This window comes from Callospermophilus lateralis, chromosome 1 (genome assembly GCF_048772815.1).
Source record: "Callospermophilus lateralis isolate mCalLat2 chromosome 1, mCalLat2.hap1, whole genome shotgun sequence".
Lineage (NCBI taxonomy): Eukaryota > Metazoa > Chordata > Mammalia > Rodentia > Sciuridae > Callospermophilus > Callospermophilus lateralis.
In genome coordinates, this window is record NC_135305.1 from 19,273,368 (window position 1) to 19,294,714 (window position 21,347).

General features: G+C 48.2%; 1 protein-coding gene across 4 annotated transcripts in view; it reads left to right on the forward strand.

The window, feature by feature from the left end:
• LOC143380145 (solute carrier family 23 member 1-like) overlaps positions 1 to 20,777 on the forward strand; it is a 42,869-nt gene extending 22,092 nt beyond the window's left edge. For 2 of the 4 annotated variants that reach the window (XM_076832931.2, XM_076832940.2), the window contains exons 5-12: positions 5,494 to 5,675; positions 7,021 to 7,141; positions 8,199 to 8,355; positions 9,127 to 9,380; positions 13,773 to 13,937; positions 14,148 to 14,256; positions 14,379 to 14,474; positions 15,826 to 17,034. In XM_076832931.2, the coding sequence (XP_076689046.2) occupies positions 5,494 to 5,675; positions 7,021 to 7,141; positions 8,199 to 8,355; positions 9,127 to 9,380; positions 13,773 to 13,937; positions 14,148 to 14,256; positions 14,379 to 14,474; positions 15,826 to 16,085 (1,344 nt within the window). In that variant the 3' untranslated portion in view covers positions 16,086 to 17,034. Of the gene's footprint in view, positions 1 to 5,493; positions 5,676 to 7,020; positions 7,142 to 8,198; positions 8,356 to 9,126; positions 9,381 to 13,772; positions 13,938 to 14,147; positions 14,257 to 14,378; positions 14,475 to 15,825 lie in introns of all 4 variants that reach the window. The other 2 variants (XM_077109323.1, XM_077109325.1) reach the window with 2 other exon arrangements.
• Positions 20,778 to 21,347: the final 570 nt, after the last annotated feature.

The following is a 21,347-nucleotide window of genomic DNA, read 5'->3' on the forward strand; positions in this document are numbered from 1 at the left end:
GAGTTCAGAGCATAGATGGAAGAGGAGGGGCAGGGCATAGTTTTGGAGATGGGTAGGGGTTCTGTAGGCAGTCCGGGAGGAACGAGGGGATGGCCATACATGACTTCGAAAGGTGAGAGATTAGAAGGCTTTTTTTGGCAGGGTCCTAATGTACAATAAAGCTAAGGGGAGCACCTTTACCCAGTGGGAAATGGTGAAAAAGGAGTGAAGGAAAATAGTGAGACTCTGTGGACTAGAATGGAATAGAGTGAAGAAACTGGAAGAGTTTGGGCGGATCTTTGGGCCGATCCCCGGTGGTTATGAAGAGTAGCAGAGAGGAGGGTAAAGCTCTATAGGGTGGCTGATCGAGCCACTTGATTGGCCTTGGAAGTCCCCACAGTAGTAAGGGAGGAGTCAGTTTGGTGGGCCTTGCAATGGATTATTCCCAGTTAGGAAGGCAGCCTGGAGGCTTGTAGTAGGCCAGAAATAAGTGTGGAATTAATGACTGCTGTCCCTCTGGTGGTCAGTACCCCCCTTCTTTCCAAATGGCTGCGTGGGAGATCAGGATATGGAAGACGTATTATATAGGGAGAGGGCTTTTTCCTCCGCTAGCTCACATGCCCTTGTGGCAGCTATGAGTTCAGCTTGTTGGTTGGTGGTATAGGGTGGGAGAGGTTTTGCCTCTATGATGGATGAGAGGGAAACGACAGCATACCCCGCCACTCTAACCCCTTTGTATATAAAGGAGCTACCAGCTGAGAACCAGATGAGATCTGAAGAGGGCAGGGGTCCCTCAGAAATGGTGGTAGGGCAGGGTAAAATAATCTCTAATACCTCCAGGCATTTGTGGACGGGATCTTGTGAGTGAGAAGATGGGAGGAGGGAGGCAGGGTTTAATGGAGAGCAGGACTGAAAAGAGATGGAGGGATTTTCAAGGAGAGACAAGGAGGGATAGAACCCTGGAAGGAGGAAGTGACTGTCGCCCCCTTGTAAATGAGAAAATAATGGTGAGGAGGTGAGATGGTTATCAGGGAGCCAAAGATAAGCTTGTGTGCTTCTTTCTGGAGGTCATGGGCCGCTGCTAGGGCTCTGAGGCATGGGGGCCAGCCCCTGATGGTGGAGTCAAACTGTTTGGATAGGTAGGCCACTAGTGCAAATGTGGGGCCATATTCCTGATTCTGAATGCCAGAACTGGTCCCTGTTTTTATATAGAGGGTGAAGGGTTGGGAGAGGTCAGAGAGATGCAGGGTGGGTGCCCAGAGGAGGGCCTTTTTAAAGGGCTTCCCTACCGCTGAGAGTAGGGGTTCATCTTGGGGGCCCTTGGCCAGATTCCAGGTCCTGAAGTACCCAGCCAAACCCAAGGAGGAGAGTCATCTTTGGTCTTTGGTGTAGGTATAGACACAATAATGGCCTTTTTCCTTTGAGAGATAGAGAACCCTAGATACATGCTATTTGGGCCTTTTGTGGAGAGGCCCAATATCCCTTTAAGGCCAAGAAATTAAGTAGGAGAACTCTGTCATCTGTTGAGCGCCCTTCACAGGCCAAAAGAATTTATTTGCAAGAGGTCGAGAGAGCAGGATTGGATCGGAGCAAGAAGAAAGCCTGGAAGAGATCCCTTAGAATGGAGGGATCCAGGGACCCAAAAAGGGGCCATCTGCTTTGGTTGTCTAAGGGATAAGTGGGCCAGGCCTGGGTGCTATATTTGATCCAAGAGGCATTGTAGGGGAGAGTCGACCGGCAGAGAGGACACATTACCCATGTAAGGAGGAGGGAAGAGGACGCAGAGAAGGAGGAAACTGATTTATTGGCAAAAGGGGCATCCCTGCTAGAGCCAAAAATCAGGAGTGCCTTAGTGGCAGGTTCGAGCTGCAGAGATTGGTTGTCACCGAATCCTGACAGTCGAAGCTCTCATCTTGGACAGAGCCGGAGCCGTGGGAGACCTTGGCCAAGGCTTTTCGGAGTCCTTCTGGAGAGACCAGATACCCCCAGGGCCGGAAAGAGGGGAGAGGAAGGGGAGGGTAAGTGTCTCTCTAGCAGCCGAGTCTTAAGGTGAGGGGACTAGGACTTTCGAATCTGCCCAAGGAAGGAGTCCCTGAGGGCCACCGTATCCTTAAAGGCTGTGGTGGAGTGCTTTCCTTCCCGCAGGTGGGCAAAGAGATTTGCCGGACGATTATCAACATATTGCAAGAGGGTGGATTCGGGGCACTGGGGGTAAAAAGATTGGAGGTGGGAGGCCAAGGTTTGTCCAAAGAGGTGTGGACTATCTCGAAATCCCAGAGGAAGGACAGTCCAGGTTAAAGGCAAAAAGATATAAAGATATCCTTTAAATCTATGACTGAGAAGTGGGTGGCAGTGTGGAGGATCTGAGACAGCAGAGTGTGTGGGTTGGGAACCAAAGGATGTATGTTGTAGACCCAGAAGAACTTTATGGGCCTAACGGAAGTGTTGATGAATCATAGGTAGGACCCATTGGGTTTTTTTTACCATAGTATGGGAGTAAGGGGAATGAGCAGGACAGAGGTACCCCTTGCTAAGAAGGTCCTGAATAATCAGGAAATGGTGGAGGGGGTGTGGTTATCCCATACAATTGGGTCGACTAGGTTAGTATGGTATTTCATGTCAGCCTCACAAGTGGAACAGAATGGCCAGTTTTCTGCCAAAAGGGTCAGAAAAGATGAACAGGCCGGTTCTGGGGCCTGACTGATGCCAGGAGCCCATATGTTGATTGTTGTATTGAATTTAGAGAGAATATCTCAGTCAAGCAAAGGAACTTGACATTGGGGCATAACTAGGAACATCTGAGAGGTTGGGAAGTTGTCTATGGAACAGAGTAATAGGGGAGTCTTTCTTGGATAGATGGTCTTTCCTCCTACCCTGACAATAGGAGAGGTGGACGGCACTGGCACTGTTTGCCCCCAGAATACTGTCAGGACTGAGAAGGTAGCTCTGATGTCAAAGAGAAAGTCAACCTTGCACCTATCCACTTGGGTTTCTGTGTATTGATCATTACAGCCAGGGACGAGGACCCAAGGCACCATCAATTGATTGCCATGCCCAGAAGGTCAGAGGGTTCCCTTGCCATAGACCTCCTACGAGATCTAGGGCAGTCAGAGCCCCAATGACCTTGTTGTTGACAATTAGGGCATGGGGTACACAGAGTGTGTGGTGCAGGACATGTCCTGGCCCAATGTCCCTCCTTGCCACACTTGAAGTAGGAGCCCAGGGGGTTTTCGGTGATGGGCGGCAACCCAAGGAAGCACCCTGCAGGACTGGGCGAGCATCTGAAATTTCTCAGTCTCGGTGGTGGCAGGGCCTTGTTTGAGCTTTTTTAGTTTGGCCCAGATGTTGGGGCAGTTCTGCGAGAGGAAATATGTCATAAGGACATGAAGGCTATCTGGGGTTTTGGGAGTTTGATCTGGGGCAGCAAGTGGCCCGGAGGGTGATTGGGATTAACTCCGTGAGTTTCATCCACATGGGCTCTGGCAAGTTCCCAGACTCTGGTACGTTCCTCAAGAAGGAGAGTATTAGCCAATAACATGTAAGTGAGGCTACAAGCCTGGAGGGCCCTTTTGAAACTCTCTTTTGTGGTGAATGAGCCCAACCTTTGCTCGAGTTGCATGGGGTCATTCATAGAGAACGGAACATGTACCTGGATAATGCACTCAGGTCCAGCAACCTCTCTTAAAGGGGCCATGATTTGTGGGACTAGGGGCAGGATCTAGTTTGGGGGAACAAAGCTGTCAGCCAAGTCAGGGGGAGCACCTGAGGGGTTGGACGGAGCTGATGGGGGAGGTCGATAGGGAGGGTGTTCATCTGCTGGATAGGTAGGGGTGAGGATGAAGAGAAAAAGCCTCAACATAGGGGAACTCCTTCCACTTTTTTGAGCGATCGCAGGAGTTAAACAGATCTCTACGAATTGCGGGATCTAGGGATCCTCCTGGGGGCCATTGACTTTGATTGTCTAATTAATAGTAAGGCCAATATTGTGTGCAGAATTTAATAAGGGGGAGTCTGCAGGGAGGGAAGAAGAGGCCGCCATAGGTCACGAGAGGGACAAGGGTGGTTGAGAGAGAAAGAAAGAGAGAGAGAGAGTGCCTGTTCTTCCACCCCCTCAGTACCTCTTGCTCATGAACCGGGTTCCAGAGAGTCCACCGTGACCATGAAGGTTGTGGTGGGGTGTGTTCTCTCCTCCAGATTGGGCGTCAGAGGTTTGCTGGATGATCACGGTCAAAGCCTTTGCGTAGCCCATCTGAAGTTGGATACCCGATAGGGGAACTCACCTACTGACCATCTGGTCTTGTAAACAGCACTCGAAAGAGTGGACCAGGACAGCAAGCCTTGAGAGAGGGGGCCCTCAAGCAGTGAGGCATTCCTCCTCCTGGGTTTTGACACCAATGAAAGAACGAACAAGGCTTGTCTTCAGAGCAAGTGCCCGTTTATGAGGAACAGCTCTGCATATTTATAGAGCCAGGGGTGGTTTGACAGTTGGCATGGGGTGCTTTTTGATTGGAGGGTAAGGATCAGGTGAGCCAGCAGGGCTAGTCTGATTGGTGGGTAGGATCAGGTGAGCCAGAAGGGCTCTGATTGGTGGGTAAGGATCATGTGAGCCAGCAGGGCTCACCATTGGATGGTTCTTCTTGGGGGATGGGGAAGTTAGTCTTTGGAGCCGGGGCAACTCCCAACAATAGGAATTAAAGTTTTCTACAGTAATTATATTGTTTGAGAGGAGGAAAGAAAATTTTATTTAGCTGTAGACTTTGTTATGTGAATATTAACACTAAAGAGTTAATAATAATTTCTAAAAGATTAAAAAGGAATGTATGACATCCAAACTAGTAAAGAGAGGAGGTAAAATAAGCTCATTCAAATCCAATAGATTGAGGGTGGCTGAACTAAGGCCAAATCTGGCTCATTGCCTGTTTTGGAATAGCCCATGAGCTAAGAATGGTTTTACATTTTCATGTCAATTTTTAAAAGCCTCAAAGAAGGATACTATGCCCTGACATGTCAAAATTGCATGATATTCAAATTTCAGTGTCTATAAATGAAGTCCCATTGGAAACAGCTACGCTCACTTGTTCACATCTTGTCTGGAAAAGTTGCAGCAGAGCCCGTATGGCCACCAAGCCTAAAATATTCACTCACTGGTCCTTTACAGAAAAAGTTTTCCAACCCCAGCAATAGTCAGCAGAAGAACAGAAGAGTATAGCAGCAAGATGTTCAATACACACTGAATTGTCACAAGTCATTTCATCACCATGACTGGGACTGATAAGAACCTCGAGGCCTGTTTCCTGAAATCTTTCATGTTAAATGAAAATGTGCAACAGACCATTGGAATAGAGAGTGGAGAGGAGTGAGATGAGGTCTCTCCTCTCAGTTCCTTTGGGTTCCAGCTTTGCCTTTGCCCTGTCTTTGATGCACCCACAGGGGTGACCAGACTGAGCGGCAGGCTGAGCAGCTTGGCCTGTTTGGGGGACCTGGGCTGAGCAGAGGCCAACTCTCTCCCTTCAGTTGCAGGGTGCCATCATGGTTGCTTCCTGTATCCAGATACTGGTGGGATTCTCAGGCCTCATCGGCTTTCTCATGCGCTTCATTGGCCCCTTGACCATTGCTCCAACCATTTCCCTGGTGGCCCTGCCTCTCTTTGATCCTGTTGGCAATGATGCTGGAATCCACTGGGGGATTTCCTTCATGTAAGTACTTTCTGGGGAGGAGGCCCAGCCACGCTTTCTTTGGTGGAAGAAGAGCTAGTAAGAATAACATGAGTCCAGGATGCCAGTTTTCATTGAGCTGGGAAAGGGTGCAAAGAATGGCCCCAGCTCTTCAGCACCATTGTAGTCTAAGAGAGATAAAGGCCCATGATACCAGGAAGCAGCCAGGAGGCCTTGGGGCTGTGCACATGTGAAGGAGAGGTGGTCAGCTGGGAGGATCAGGAAACAGGAAATGAGGGACCTGGGAGTGACACTGATATGCTCAAGTTCAGAACCCCCAAAAGACCACCAGAGACCAAGATCGATGTAAGCAGAAAAGAGATGTTTATTGCAAGCTAGCTTGGTCCTCTGTGCACACAGCAACTGGTGACGTTGCTGAGAGGCCCCGAGCCCAGGGTTTTCAGTAGTTTTATACACTCTTTGGGGGAGGCAGGGACTTCACATACAACATAGCATCTCTCAGCAAATCATCACACACCGCGGGAAAATCATAAAACAACTCTAAAACATGATTACCAAATTCACTGCCGGGAACAAGTTGGGTAAGGGTGATTGGCTAGTACAAGAGGGGGATTCGTTTGAACTGATTGGTTTAAGCCAGAGGGGAGAACATGCTGAACTACATGGTTTCCCAACATGTTATCAACCACCATAAATTACTTGGGGGTCATCTAGCATCTCAGGTATTTTCTATGTCTAATGCTGATTGTTAGTTGCTAGGGGGTTGCTATGGGTCCTCACTTAGCCTGAGTCAGGGACACCTGGCGCCACAGATCTCTCCTGTTATTTACAGACAAACAACTCAGCAGGGTGGCTATCTGTCTAGAAGTGCTCTGTTGGTTTTTCTAAGGACAAGGGTCACACCCGCTTCCTTGGACAGGCTTTGTTCTAAGGTAGAGACTGGTTTCTCAAAAATGGAGTCACATCAGTTTCTTAACACTGTCATTCACTCTGCCTCTTGTGGTCTGAGGTGAGGTGTGGGAATCATCAGCCCTGCGCCAGACCTGCCTGAGAGATATGACAGTCCCTATGGGCCTCAGTGACTCTGTCTGCTGCCAACAGCCTGTTCCTCTCAGATACACCAGAAACAATGGCATCCTATCCCACGAGTCCTCTTCAGCCACAAGCAGTTCCAACAGGGACCTCTTTTCAGAGATAGCAGGTATCTACATATGGTGCAGAGGGCGACCAGCTGGAGCCCCGCCTGGTGAGGACATTGGTCCCAGAGACACCTGGTGGCTCAGCTTCTCAGACCACCCCCAAAGCCTCTTGAGCCCCTGCTCAGGATAAGCCCACTTTCCAGCTTGGGTATGCTTGTTTGTTTCAGGACCATCTTCCTCATCATGCTGTTTTCTCAATTCCTGAAAAACATCCCGGTGCCTGTGCCTGTGTATGGTGGAGAGAAGAAGTGTCACACCTCCATGTTCTACCTCTTTCAGTTCTTCCCTGTAAGAAGCACCTCTTACCCACCCTCTTCCATTCGAAATTGATGTACCTGGAGATTGTCGGCAACTTCCCTGTGCCCAGGTGGCCCCCAAATCAAAGCTCCTCCAGCTGTGGTGGCCTCTTCCTAGGAGGAAGAAAGAGTCCCAGATCTGTGGGGTGTACTTCCTGGCTGTTGGTGGCATTGCATTCTAGGTCCTTCCTCACAGGCTTCTCTACCAGGAGCCCTAGTCACTGTTCTGGGCACAGTTGTGTCTTCTTGTCCTCATACAAGGTACTGGGAGAGACAACCAGGTTCACCTCTAATGATGTAAAACTAAGGGTCTGAAGGAGCCTGCTGAGCCAAATTGCTTAGATCAGGGTCTTTCCCAATGGCTCACGGGCAATCCAACTGCTAGTGAGTAAGATGTCGCCTCCCTTCCCAGAACCTTCTTTGTTGATTTCACACCACGCTGTCCAGTGTGTGATTGTCACCATGACTGTGTCTTCAGGTTTAACTGAGAACTGTGTTTCTCAAGGTACAAAGAAACTTCCATATAGTGATCTTATTGACCTTTCAATAACCCTGAAGTCCAATGATTCCAAAATTCGGTGTGCATGTGAATCACTTGGAGAATTCACTAAGAATATGGAGTTTTGGGGTCCCACAACCAAATATAAAATTGATATATCTGTGCATCTCACTTTCAGGCCCTGTTTCAGGCTCTGCAGAACAGTGATTTTAATTCCATGGTAGAGATGAGAAAACTAAGTCTCAGAGGGTTTGCTCTCACATGATCAGCAATCAGTGGAGAGAGAGCAGGTGGGAATCCTTCTGCTTCATGCTGTGCCCAGTGTGCTGGATATTCCTGCCCCATAGTCTCCTCCCATAGTTTGTTTTGTGCTTCTATTTCCAGCCTGTTTCTTTAATGTGCTAAAGTTATCCATGGACACAGCAAGTTCCTGTTGTCACTAGCAGGGTGGTCACCCAGCACTTGCTCATCTGAGCATGTTCCTGGACCCCTCCTGAGGGAGGAAAGGAGGCAGGAGCTGGCAGAGCTGAAGGGAGACTCTCTTTGGCAGGTGCTGCTGGCTCTCTGCATTTCCTGGTTCATCTGCTTTGTGCTCACAGTCACCAACACTCTCCCCTCGTCCCCCACTGACTATGGGTACCTGGCCCGCACTGACACCAAAAGCAATGTCCTGCGCCAGGCCCCTTGGTTCCGCATCCCTTACCCAGGTAAGGAGAAGATAGGTGTCCTTCTAGCTTGGGCCACTGGATCTGTGTGGCTCAGGTCACGGGATGGAGAGTAGAGCAAGGCTGGGGGAGGGGTTGATAAGGAGAGATAGGCCCCAGGGAGTCCATATTTGACTCCTAAAGTAGAAGAGACTTCAGGTTGTTATAAGAATTCCTTGGGTGGTGGACAAAGGCTGGCACTCCCAGACTTCCCTCAAAGCTGGGCTACATCCCTTGTCCACCACATTGCCCAGAACCTTAAGCCTGGGGCGGGGGGTAGAAGTGGGAAAGAGAGAGGCCTAACCTCCACCTGGACCTTTGTGTTTGCTCATGGATTCAGTGGATCTCACGCAAGGGAGGCTCAGGACTGAATGAGAGCATTTCTGGGGAGGCCAGGGAATCCCTTAGGCTACTTCTGCTCCCCTTTTCCCTATGGTTTTGCCTCATGGTGTCAAAGTATCCAAGGTGTCCAGGAAGGGCCAACCTGTCCACAGGGATATGGACTAGGGCCTCCCTTAAGAATCTCAGTCTCCAAAACCTTCAGGCCTCCCTAGGAAAAGGCCATTTCTGCTTCTTTCTGTGCACAGTGACCTCAAGTTCTGGGCATCTGATCAGACTCAGGAGGAATGGCAGGGCAGGAATCCCAGGCAAAGCCAAAGTAGTTGTAAGAGCTGCCAACTCTTTACAGTCTCCCAGAAATCCCTCTAGCCAGGAAATGACGTGGGTTTCCTCAGCCTCCTCTGACTGGACACTCCCCCTGCACTGCATTTTCAGGACAATGGGGCCGCCCCACCATCAGCCTGGCTGGAGTCTTTGGGATCATTGCTGGGGTGGTCTCCTCCATGGTGGAGTCTGTGGGTGATTATTATGCCTGTGCCCGGCTGGTGGGAGCCCCACCCCCTCCGAAGCATGCCATCAACCGTGGCATTGGCATCGAGGGCCTTGGCTGCTTATTGGCAGGAGCCTGGGGGACAGGAAATGGCACCACCTCCTTCAGCGAGAATGTTGGGGCACTGGGGATCACCAAGGTAAGTCTACTGATGGTGGCTCCTGGGGACAGACTGGGTACCTGAATCTGCCATCGTACCTGCTACTTTCCTGTTGCTTCTGTAGCAAATTAGCACAAAGTGATAGCTTCAAACAACCCAAACTTATTATCTTCTTATTTTATTTTATTTTGTTCTTTTTATCTGTACATGACAGTAGAATGTATTTTGATATGTCATACATACATGGAGTATAACTTCCCCTTCTTGTGGTTGTACATGATGTGGAGTTTCACTGGTTGTGTATTCATATATGAACATAGAAAAGTTATATAAGATTAATTCTACTGTCTTTCCCATTCTCATCCCCCTTCCTCCCCCCACCATTCCCCCTGTCCAGTCCAATGAACCTCCACTACCCTCCACCCCTGCCTATTGGGAGTCAGCATCTGTATATCAGAGAGAACATTAGCCATTTTGGAGATTGGCTGATTTCACTTAGCATGATAATCTCCAGTTCCATCCATTTACCAGCAAATGCCATCATTTCATTCTTCTTTAAGGCTGAGTATATTCCATTGTGTATGTGAATCACATTTTCTTTATCCATTCATCTATTGAGGGGCACCTAGGTTGGTTCCATAGCTTAGCCATTGTGAATTGAGCTGCTATGAACATTGATGTGGCCACATCACTACAGTATGCAGATTTTATATCATCTGGCATACACCAAGGAGTGGGATAACTGGGTCAAATGGTGGTTCCAGTACAAGTTTTTGGAGGAATCGCCACACTGCTTTTCCGAGTGTTGCACCAATTTGCAGTCCCATCAGCAATGTATTGTAAACTTCTTTGCTCCACATCCATGCCAACGCTTATTGTTGCTCATATTCTTGATAATTGCCAGTCTGACTGTAGTGAGATGAAATCTCAGTGTGGTTTTAATTTGCGTTTCTCTAATTGCTAGAGATGATGAACATCCAAACTTACTATCTTAATTGATCTGGAGGCCAGATTTTGGACACTGGCCTCGTGGGCTAACAGGGAGGCATGAGCTGGGCCATTCTCTGGAGGCTCTGGGGGGACCCATGCCCTGTCCTTTTCTGTCATCCAGCATCTGCAATGAGTGGGCTTGGCCACTTTCTCCGTATTCCCCTGCCACAGATGGAAAGGTTCTCTGCTTTCCAGAACCAGTGGACTTAGACCAGGCCCACCTGGCTACTCTCCCATCCCCAGGTCCTTAGCGTCATCACATCAGCAGAGTCGCTTTTGCCATTAGAGGCAATGTATTCACAGGTTTGAGGGTTATGACAGGTGCCTCTGCAGGGCCCATGATTCCACTTTCTGTCCTTGACTTTGTTGGACTGTGGCCATCCACAGGCAAAAAGTCTATTCTGTCATTGGTGGGTACTGGAGAGAGTCCTTCCTTTCTGAAGTTTAGGTGGGGGCTTCCTTACCTACAGACCGAGTGATCTACTGTGCATGGCAGCCCCTCCTGATGTCCCCAAGGCACTTCACGCACAGTGACTTCTGGGAAGCCCAACACATGCCCTATCTGACTTTTCCTGCCGTCCTTGTCTTGTTTCACCCCACTGGCATGTCCTCCTTAGCTTCTTGCTCACCTGTTGGTTCTGATTTCTCCCCATGGCCCCCTTCCTGTCTCCTTTCATCCTCCCCAGTGCTGCAGCCTGATCATCTCCTGCCTGGATGCTACAATAGTGCCTTCCATCCTGTCTTCTCAGGATCTTGCCCATCTACTTCTCATGGCTCCCCATTTTCTACACTATAGCTCAATCAGATCAGCAAGAACTCTTGAGAATGGTGTTTTCTAAAGTGACTTAGAGCCAGGTGCAGTGGCACAGCCTATAATCCCAGTGGTTTGGAAGGCTGAGGCAGGAGGATATCAAGTTTAAAGCCAGCCTTAGCAACAACAAGGCTCTAAGCAACTTAGTGAGACTTGTCTTAAAATAAAAACATAAAAGAGAGCTGGGATGTGGCTCAGTGGGTAAGCATTCTTGAGTTCAATCCCTGCTGCCAAAAAATAAAGTGACTTAGAAAACCATAGTGTTGCTTTGTTGCTTTCCGTATGTTTCAGTGAATTCTGGCAGTGGTCCCAGAGCAAGTCCTGTGAGCCAAGGAGAAATACAGCACCTCCTCCCCAACACCCTGACTTGCCCTGTCTTATGGCTCCCTCAGTGGCTCTGGTGTGCATCCTGAAGGCATTGAGTCTTTATAGCATCAGATCTGTCTTCCTCTGTGCCCTGTATGACCTCTGGCACAGCTGGAGCTAACATCTGTGAGCAAATGGTTGAGCCAGCACCCAACCCTACCGCAAGTCCTATGTTCCATGACACCCACTCTGTAAGAGTTCAAAGTCATTCATGCAAGTGAGGGGAACATTTTGCACAGGAGGACCACTAATCCATGCAGAAATATGGTACAATGCTACATAAGTTCTAAGCAGCAGGTATTTCCTTTCCCACTAAATGGAATAAATCTCATGCCAACAAAAAATATCTCAATAAAGAAAAAAAGGCCATTTTTCTGGAAATCATTTCCAAGCTAAGGTCATTGGAGGAAAGGGTGAAAGTAGGAAATAAAGGTACGTAGATGAAAACAAGGCTACACATCAAGCAAAAGACCCATAAACTGGGAAAGAGGTGAAGGTGCTAAGACCACTCGCTTTTATGGACTCGCGCGCCCCCTTGCGGTCCTTTGAGGTACTGCCCCATGTTGTGAGTTCCAGCAATGAGTTCCCACAACTTCTTGATTCTCTCCAAGTCTTGGGGGAAATAAGATTAAAGGCCAGAATTCTCCTGTCAGTTCTGTAGGATGTCCTGCTGCCAGCCCATATGTCATTCGTGAGACTAAAACGGCCCAGGGCTGTATGCAAAGTGTGTGCAGTAATAAGATTGGGGAATACTTCAATCCTTAGGAGACTAGTGGCAAGTGGAAAGGACATGGGTTGACGCCGACACATCTCTCCATGGTGCTTGTAGTCATGCCTCTGTTCTCACAGCTAATTGTCAAGGCTGTAAATAAAACAAAACGTTCTTTGATGTGATAAGAATTTCTAATGAAGACAGTTAAATAAATAAGCTTTTTGCCTGGAAAGAGTAAAACAGCCAAGTGTACAGTCTGCTACTTTATCATTGCATTGATGGACTTTAGTTGAGGCTGGAGTATCTTTTCAAAAGGTTTTAATTGTGTTAAAAAGCACTAAGCATACAATTCACTCTGGTAACTGTTGTTAGGTATACAATTCAGTAGTGTTTATCATATTCCAATTGTTATATGACATATCTCTAGAACTTTTTCATCTTGCAAGACTGAAACTATATTATAGTATCTGTTAGGGTCTGGAGGTAGGTACACGGGAATGAGAAACAGATTTAAGAACTATCTAAATATATTCATCAACACTGGACTTATGAGGATGAGAATATTTGTAATATAGCCCTAACTTCCAAGAATGATTTGGAATCCTCCAAATTGGAGGGTCATTATTTGAAGACTTGTTTCCAACCAGTTTTAGGTTCACAGCTAAAATGAGTGAGAGATAATGAGATCCATTTCTGCCACACAGGCATAATGGCCTTCCGCCACTCTGGCAGTACATCTGTTATGGTTGATGAACTGACATCATCATCACTACCCACAATCCACAGTTTACATTAGGGTTCACTCCTGGTGTTGTACATCTTGCAGATTTAGACAAGTGTATAATGACACATATATACCACTGCAGTATCATACAGATTGTTTTCAGAGGTCATTTCTGCCTCACTGATACAAGTTGTCACCCAAACCCCAGTTGTGAGCCCTGATTAGCACAACCATTGGTAATGACAGCAGGGTGGCAGCTGTGTGCCCCAGCACTGAGACCAGCTATGTGATAGGTGGATCTTGACCAAGGTCCATGATCTTCACCGCAGGGTTATCTATTTTTAAGCCTTTGTAGAAACTGTGTTTTATTTCAAGATCTAATAGCAGTTGTAAGGAGGTAGCCAAACACATTTCTTTAGCATTCCAAGACTCCTTGCCACTCGGGGATCTCTATGCAAACCAGGTAACGGCTGTCAGTGAGAAGCAGGGCTGAGATTGGCTCTCAAACCCCCATTCTTAAGCACAGGGCCACTGCCACTCCAGAGAGACTAATCCCCTCATGTGCGGGCTTCCTAGGGGAGAGCATTTGGTCCAGCACTTGAAGACAGGCAGGAGAGTGACAGAGTGGAGAGGTGAGGGCAGAGGCTGGGCCCCTATCATGCCATCATTTTCTCTCTCTCCAACCCCATTTGGGAGCAGAGGGTATGAAGTATGTTCTGGGGCCCTGTTCCTGAAAGTCCATCAGCAATGCTCAAGGTGACCTGTAACAAGGCCTCTGGGACATCTGGCCTGCCTGGTTCTCCATCCCCCTCTCCCTGATTGCCACAGGTGGGGAGCAGGACGGTGATCGTCACAGCGGGCTTCGTGCTGCTCCTGATGGGTGTTTTTGGGAAGATCGGGGCTGTGTTTGCCACCATTCCAACCCCAGTGATCGGGGGCATGTTCATTGTCATGTTCGGGATCATCAGTGCCGTGGGGATCTCCAATCTGCAGGTGAGATGGGAGAGTTGTCTCAGAAAAGTAGCAGGAGCCCAGAGGATGGAGATGGGCAGAATGGGACAGGGGCTGGGGAGGAGAAGGGACTCCTTGGCCTGGAACCACAGTGCTCCCAACTGGAAGAGAGAAATAGCCAGAAATGTCCAACCTTCTGAAAGGTCGTGAAGGAGTTATCTCAGCACCTCTCTCTGGGCCTTCCTCCTGCAGTACGTGGACATGAACTCATCCAGGAACCTCTTTGTCTTTGGCTTCTCCATTTACTGTGGCCTCACCATTCCCAACTGGGTGAAGAAGAACCCCGAGAAGCTGCAGACAGGTGATTGCTCCTCACCTCTCCATTTTGTCACTCTGCTCTGTCCCCTACACAGTCGCCACTCTGGTTGTGGAGCCAGCAGGGACCCAGGGTCCTGTGAACCTGTCACTTTTGTCTCATTATAGGCATTCTCCAGCTGGACCAGGTCATCCAGGTGTTGCTGACCACAGGCATGTTTGTTGGAGGATTTCTGGGCTTTCTCCTGGACAACACCATCCCTGGTAGGGCTCACCTGTGAACTGGCAATGTGGATAAATGGATACAGTCTGAATGATGTGCAGAGCTTCTAGCTGTGCTTACTGTGTCAGGCTGGTCACTGGTCATGGCACACCTTGAGTGGGCTCTAGGTCTGGAGATGAGGGTATGGAAGGGTCTGTATTAGTCAGCTTTGGCTGCTATAACAAAACATCCTAGCCCTGGGGGCTTAAACCATTTATTCTCTCACAGTTCTGGAGGCTAGAAATCTGTGATCAGGGAGCTGATAAGTTTGATTATTTCGGAGATCTCTCCCCTTAGCTTGCAGATGGCCTTTCCTCTGTGTGTGCATATTCCTGGTATCTGATCCTGTGTCCTAACCCTTTCTTATAAAGATGCCAGCCACATTGGATTAGTCACCCTAAAGGCCTCTTTGTAACTTAACTACCTCATTGTAATTGTCCTATCTCCAAATATAGTCACGTTCTGAGAAACTGGGGTTTGGGTTTCAATGAATGAATTTTAAGGGAGAGAGAGTTCAACCCACAGCACAGCCCTAAATGGGAAATGTACCAGAAGCAATAGGAAAAAGACAAGGCCTGGCTTTCATGAAGCCTATAATTTAATTGGTGAGAGATCACACATATTCATTCATTCACTCACAGTATTAATAAAATTCCATAAAGCACTTGCTATATAGCAGGTGCTATGTACCAAGAATACGAAGAGTAGTAAGATATGTCCCTTCTGGAAGTCCATAGGCTAATGGGGAATGAAGCAAGAAAGCAGACAAGTCCATACTGGGTAATATGTGCTGTGAGGAGCAAATAGAGTGTGCAGGGGTCCAGGGAGCTGATGTGGAAAGCAAGAGGCCCAGTCTCTGAAGGTTCGGGGAGCGGCTGTCCAGCAGCTCTCCTCTCTCTCTCTCTCTCTCTGGCCTCCCTCAGCCTCTCCTGGGGACCTCTGTGGTAGCACCTGCTTCATGGTATTCTATTTCACATGGTGACCGTCCACCAAGTGTGAAGTGCATCTGTATATTCCACGCACATTCAAGTGAGGACAGGTCTGCTCCCTAGAGCTGTGGAAAGGGGGTTCCACACGGCTGTGCTGGGCTCCTTGTGAGGCTCAGAGGATGCCTGCAGAGCTGAGCTCTGATTCTTGAGCTGGGCTTGGAGGAGAAGGAGGAGGAAGGAGAAGAGGAGCAGATGGAGGCAGAGGAAGAGGGGACGAGATGGAGGAGGAGGTGTCAGTGGGGGCATGTGCACCAGGGTGCCGAGAGGAGGCCACAGGTCCTAGCATGTGGCCACCAGAGCCTCCCTCTGCCCTGTCTGCCCCTGCCATCAAGACCCACTCTTGACTTCTCCTGTCCTACATTAGGAAGCCTGGAGGAGCGAGGCATCCTGGTATGGAATCAAGTCCAGGAGAATTCCAAGGAGACTCTGAAGTCCTCTGAGGTTTATGACTTTCCCTGGGGCATTGGCACCAAGTTCTGCACGTCCTCCTACATCCGGGTCCTCCCTTTCTGGCCCAGACTGGACCACAGTGGCAAAGGTGAGGTGGGCATGAGCCAGCTTGCCCACTGCTCCCAGGCTTCCTCCAGAAAGCACCTGTCAGGTGCCGTAGAAACCAGGATGTGAGGAGAGCCCTGGACAGACTTCTGCCTTTGCAATATGCACCAATCTGCCTTCATGAGCTGGAGGTGCCTATCCTCTCCAACACCTGTGGCACCTGTACACCATGGCAGTCAAGAAGCTTCAGGGTATAATAGTGACCTATGGGCTCTGCCCTGGTGACTCAGTCATTGCATTTGATCTTGACCTGTCCTTCTGGCATTCTCCCAGCTCTGGTGTGGACAGGTGTGGCTGCTGTCCACACAGAACTCTGCTCCACCATTGTGCTTTGCAGTATTTTGAAAGATTCGGAGGAAGCGGCCTGGGAAGGGTAGGGAAAGTGGTGGCTGTTTGCTGGAATGTGACACTGAAAGTGCACTTTATTCCCCTTCACCAATATAGACCCAGTTCTCATAAGTCTCTCTTTGATCCTATCTGCTTTTTTTTTTAAGGATGAACTGCCACTAAAGGCTATCTTTGAAGATTCAGTGCACACTAACGTTTGGTAGGAAGTCACCAAACCCAGCACTCCCTAGTCCTAAGTTATGGGAGAAGATCACACCTAGAATGGTGCTGGCTGGAAATACCGCCACAACACAACAAAAATCAGGCACACGTCACTTATTTTTTTATTTTTTGGTACTTGAACCCAGGACTTTAGACTTGCTAAGGAAGCACTCAACAACTAAGTTACATCCCAGCCCTCTTAACATTTTTTTTTTTTTTTAATTTTGAGACAGGGTCTCACTAAATTGCCCAGGCTGGGTTCAAACCTGTGATCCTCCTGCCTCATCCTCCTAAATAGCTGGGGTTGAGCATGCACCACCACACCCGTCTCACAACTCACTTTAATGAACAGAAACATTGATCATTTATGTCTTCCTCAGATCCACTGGCCACAACTCTCGCTGACCTGGGTGAACGAGATAAGATGTATATGACCCACATGTCAGAGGAGGCTACTCCCTGAAATACTGGACAACTGAGACACCCACCTGTCTGGGACCCATTGACCTTCCCTGGAAAAGTCATAAAAGGTTCTTCTGCCAAGTGCAGTGCCACACACCTGTAATCCCAGCAACTGAGGAGGCCAAGGCAGGATGATTGCAAGTTTGGGACCAACCTGGGAAGCATAGCAAGACCCTGTCTCAAAATAAAAGATAGAAAGGGCTGGGGGTGTAGCACCCCTGAGTTCAATCCCCAGGAGCAAAAACAACAACAATAACAACCAAAAACTCCCTTAGGTCAAGGGATAAGATTGAAGGTCAGAGCCAACCATCTTCCAACAGTGCCTGGTTCTTGTTAATAAAGCTCTTTCTCCATCACTCTGCCTCTGGATTATCCACTCTACTAGGTGGCAGGGAGCTACACCTTGTGTGGTGACAAAGTGAATAAGTTTTTTCTTCTCCAAAGAGACCAGAGCCTGCAGCCTCTCCATCAGTTTCCCACCCGGACCTCTCTTCAAGGCTGGTGTCCGGGAACTATCAAGAGCACACTCTTCCTCCTACACCTCCTCCCAGTTACTGTCCTTGTCCCATACAGCCCTGCAGCCTGGTCTTATTTAAGTTGAGTTAAAGCAGGACAATACCCAGCAGGCCTGCATGGCTCTGTCACACATTATGTTCCCTGTTCTGCTCACAGTCTCCCCTTGGTCTCCTCACTGCTCTTCAGTCTCCCTCCAGGAGTGAACATAGGCCTGGACACCTGCAAGCCATGGAGTAGTGGACATCAGGCTCCTTCCAGATAAGGCAGAGGTTACCAAGTCAGGAGGCCAGGTCCAGGAGTGGCAGACAGGAATGAAACCTCTGCCAGGCTAGTGTGGGCTACAGGCTGCTAAGAAGTTGAGCTCAATTCTGCTGCCTGAGGGATTTCCAGAAAATTCCACTGTTTCCCTGGAGGACTCGGGCTTTTGCCCTCAGGTTTTGATAAGTACTGGGTCCTGCTAACAAGAAAAAGATCCAGGTCCTCTCCCAACCCCTCATTCCCCATCAAGAACGCTACCTTCCTTTGGCCAAACCCACTCCTCCAGAAGAAAGAAGGGCAGAAGTTTGGCTCTGGGGGTGGGGAAGGGAAATGTGATGCTGTTTCAGAGAACAGTGCATTTTTATGAGAACCTCCTCAGCCTCCTCCCCTCCCACCATTGACTCATCTCTCCTCGGCATTGGATGGGGGAGTTGGCCTCTGTAATGCATTTTCTGAGGTTTAGTAATTTCTATTCTCCCATCAAAGTCCCTCAGGGAGGCGAGCAGTCTCCACCCCTCTTAGTGTTGATAGCTCAGTTGTCACTTAAAATATAATGGATAAGGGGCACAAGGAAGATTGCCACTTAAAATGAGGGGTTGAGAAGATGACATGTGGGTTAAGTGTGATACACTGAGTGTCATGGACCCGAGTAATGATCATGCTCCTAAGAACCCTCCTGCATGGCAGCAGTGTCTACATTGCTCGACTGCCCCTGGAATGCTGCAGGAGCGGTGCTAGCCTGCTGGGCTTGAGGGCTGAGCGCTAAGTACATAAGGAAAGAGGAACATAACAGACAGCACCCCAGAAAATGATCCAGCTGAGCATACCTTTGAAATCATCTGGCACATATGTGGCCTGGCAGGAATATGGGTTGGCAGAGCCATCCAGAGGTGGTCACGGCCTCTGAATTCCCTGCCGACATGCATGAGATCTCTGTGGACTTAGTCAGGGACCCTTGGCTGCAAATGAGAAAAGCTCAACTCACAAAAGAGGGGATGGGACTTATTGATTCTTGTCACTGGAAAGGAAGGAACCTGAAAGAGGTCACAGAACCAGAGCAGGATCCTAAGAAGAATCAGGGCCTGAACCCTGAGACCTAAGTCTTCTCTCTCTCTTCTCTCTCTCTCTCTCTCTCTCTCTCTCTCTCTCTCTCTCTCTCCATTCCTGCTCTACACACACCCTCTGTCCATATCCCCTGCTCCTTCTGCCTGCCTGTTGGCCTCATTCTCAATTACCCCAGCTGAGGGTGATGGCCCCAAGACCCCAGGTGTGGAACTTCCCCTGTGACTGCAAAAACAGAAGAAAAAGCTGCTTTATGTTGGGCATGATGGCACTTGTGTATAATTCTGGCTATTTAAAAAGCTGAGGCAGGAGGATCCACAAGTTCAAAGCCAGCCTCAGCAACTTAGCAAGGCCCTAAGCAACTTAGTGAGACCCTGTCATAAAATATAAAAAGGGCTGGGGATGTGGCTCAGTGGGTAAGTGCCCCTGGGTTCAATCCCCAGTACCAAAAACAAACACCCCCCTCCTCCCCCTGTAAAAACAACAACAACCAAAAAAACAAACAAACAAACAAACACAAACCCTTGCCTTCTCCTTTGGCTTGAAACACAACAGAGGTGGTGGGGGAGGGCTCTGCAATGAAGTCAGGTAGGTATAGAGTTTGAAGACTCGACCTTTCCTGTTCCTGTGTTAGTTACTTAATGGTATAAAAAAACACACTTTATACTCTTCAAACTCTGGAAGTTGGGAGTCTTATGTGACTAAAATCAAGATATTGTAAGGCCTGCTTCCTTCTGGTGGTTCTAGGGGAGAAACATTTCCTGCCTTTTCCATCTTCTAGAAGGGGCCTATATTCCTTGGCTCATGGCCACTTTTAATCATCTTCAGAGTGTAATGGTCTGATCTCAGCCTCCTTTGCCCTACTTCCTCTGACTTCTTTGCCTCCTTTTATTTTATACTTGTGTTTACAATTAGGGCCCATCCAGTTTACCTAGGATAATCTCTCCATCTTAAGATCACAAATTAGTCACCTGTGAAAAATGTCTTTACTCTAAAGGTGACATTCACTGGTTTTGGTGGTCAGGACATGGTCATCTTTGGGAGACCTTATTCAGCCTACTATAATCCTAATTAAAATCCTGTGTTAGCTGCAGCCTTATTGCCAGAAGCCAAGCCAGGGAACCTGCATAAAATTCATTTTTTCCTTTATGCGTCATCGCTTATTTCTTATGCAGGCAGGTGGCCAAATCTGGCCAGCTGGAATCCAGACAGGGTCTCTAGCTTGGCTGCCAGGAAGTCTGTTCAGGCTGCTATAACAAAATACACTAACTGAGTGGCCTGTTAAACAACAGAAATATATTTCTCACATTACTGGACACTCATAAATCCAAGGTCAAGGTTCTAACAAACTGGGGTGGGTGAAGGCAGACTTCCTACGTTGGTGACATATCCTCACCATTGTCATGTTGCAAAAGGTGAGAGATATCTCTCTAGAGCCTCTTTTATGAGGACACTAGTCTCATTCATGAGATTCTGCTCATGACCTGATCACCCTGAAAAGGACCCACCTCCTAATCCCATCACCTTGGGGTTAGAAATTTTAACACGAATTTTGGACACAAACATTCAGACCATAGCATTTACTTTATAGTAATGATGACTGTTTCTTTAAGACCATGAGTGTGATCTGTACTTTGGGAGATTGACAGGCACACATGTCCAAGTCTTTACAGATCCGCTTGATTGGCTACCAGTTTTCTTGGGGTGAAGCTGTCAGTGCCCTCCCATAGTAGGTTTCCTGGTGATATAGTCACCTCCACACTTTTCAACACACCCACAGTCTACATTTTTCTTGCTTTCATGAGGATGACCTCCTTGCATATACCTTTAGTTGATGCAAAGTTGTGTATTTTTTCTCACCACTTCCTGGTAAAGTTTCTGAACCAATTCTGCTCTTTTGAAAAAGTTTTTCATTCCCAATAAAAATATTTTGTGCTGATTTTGCAATATATCTGATCTGTTTGTTCTTAGAAGATATTCTACAGTCAGCCTACAAAAAAACTGATCAGATTATGGGATCAGTGGTCAGCCACTCCTCAAAATATTTTTCTCCTTGATGTCCAGTTAGAGAATACACTTGCATGAAATGTAGCCTTTGGAAAGTTGTTCTGGAAGCTGATCGATGACAAAAGTGAACACTTTGACTCTCACATCATCAGATTTTTCTACCACGTCCTTCTTTGCCGTTGTCCTCCACAAACTGACCCTCCTTCCCTGGGAATGTTAGTGCATCTGCTTCTGTCCCTCTCCAACTATCCTGTCTGAACAGTTGGTGACTTGATGCCTACAGAGCCTCCCCTGGCCTCTCCTTCCTTCAAGGTTCACAATAATCTGGCCCTTCACTCACCTCCACTGTCCTCCTGGTGGTCATGTCTCACTTCGTGGCTTTGGGATTACCCACAGCTGTGCCCTCCACCATTCTCAGTTTCCAACAATTCCAACAATACTGTTCGTAGCTCACTCCTCTGAACATGCTGTCTTCCC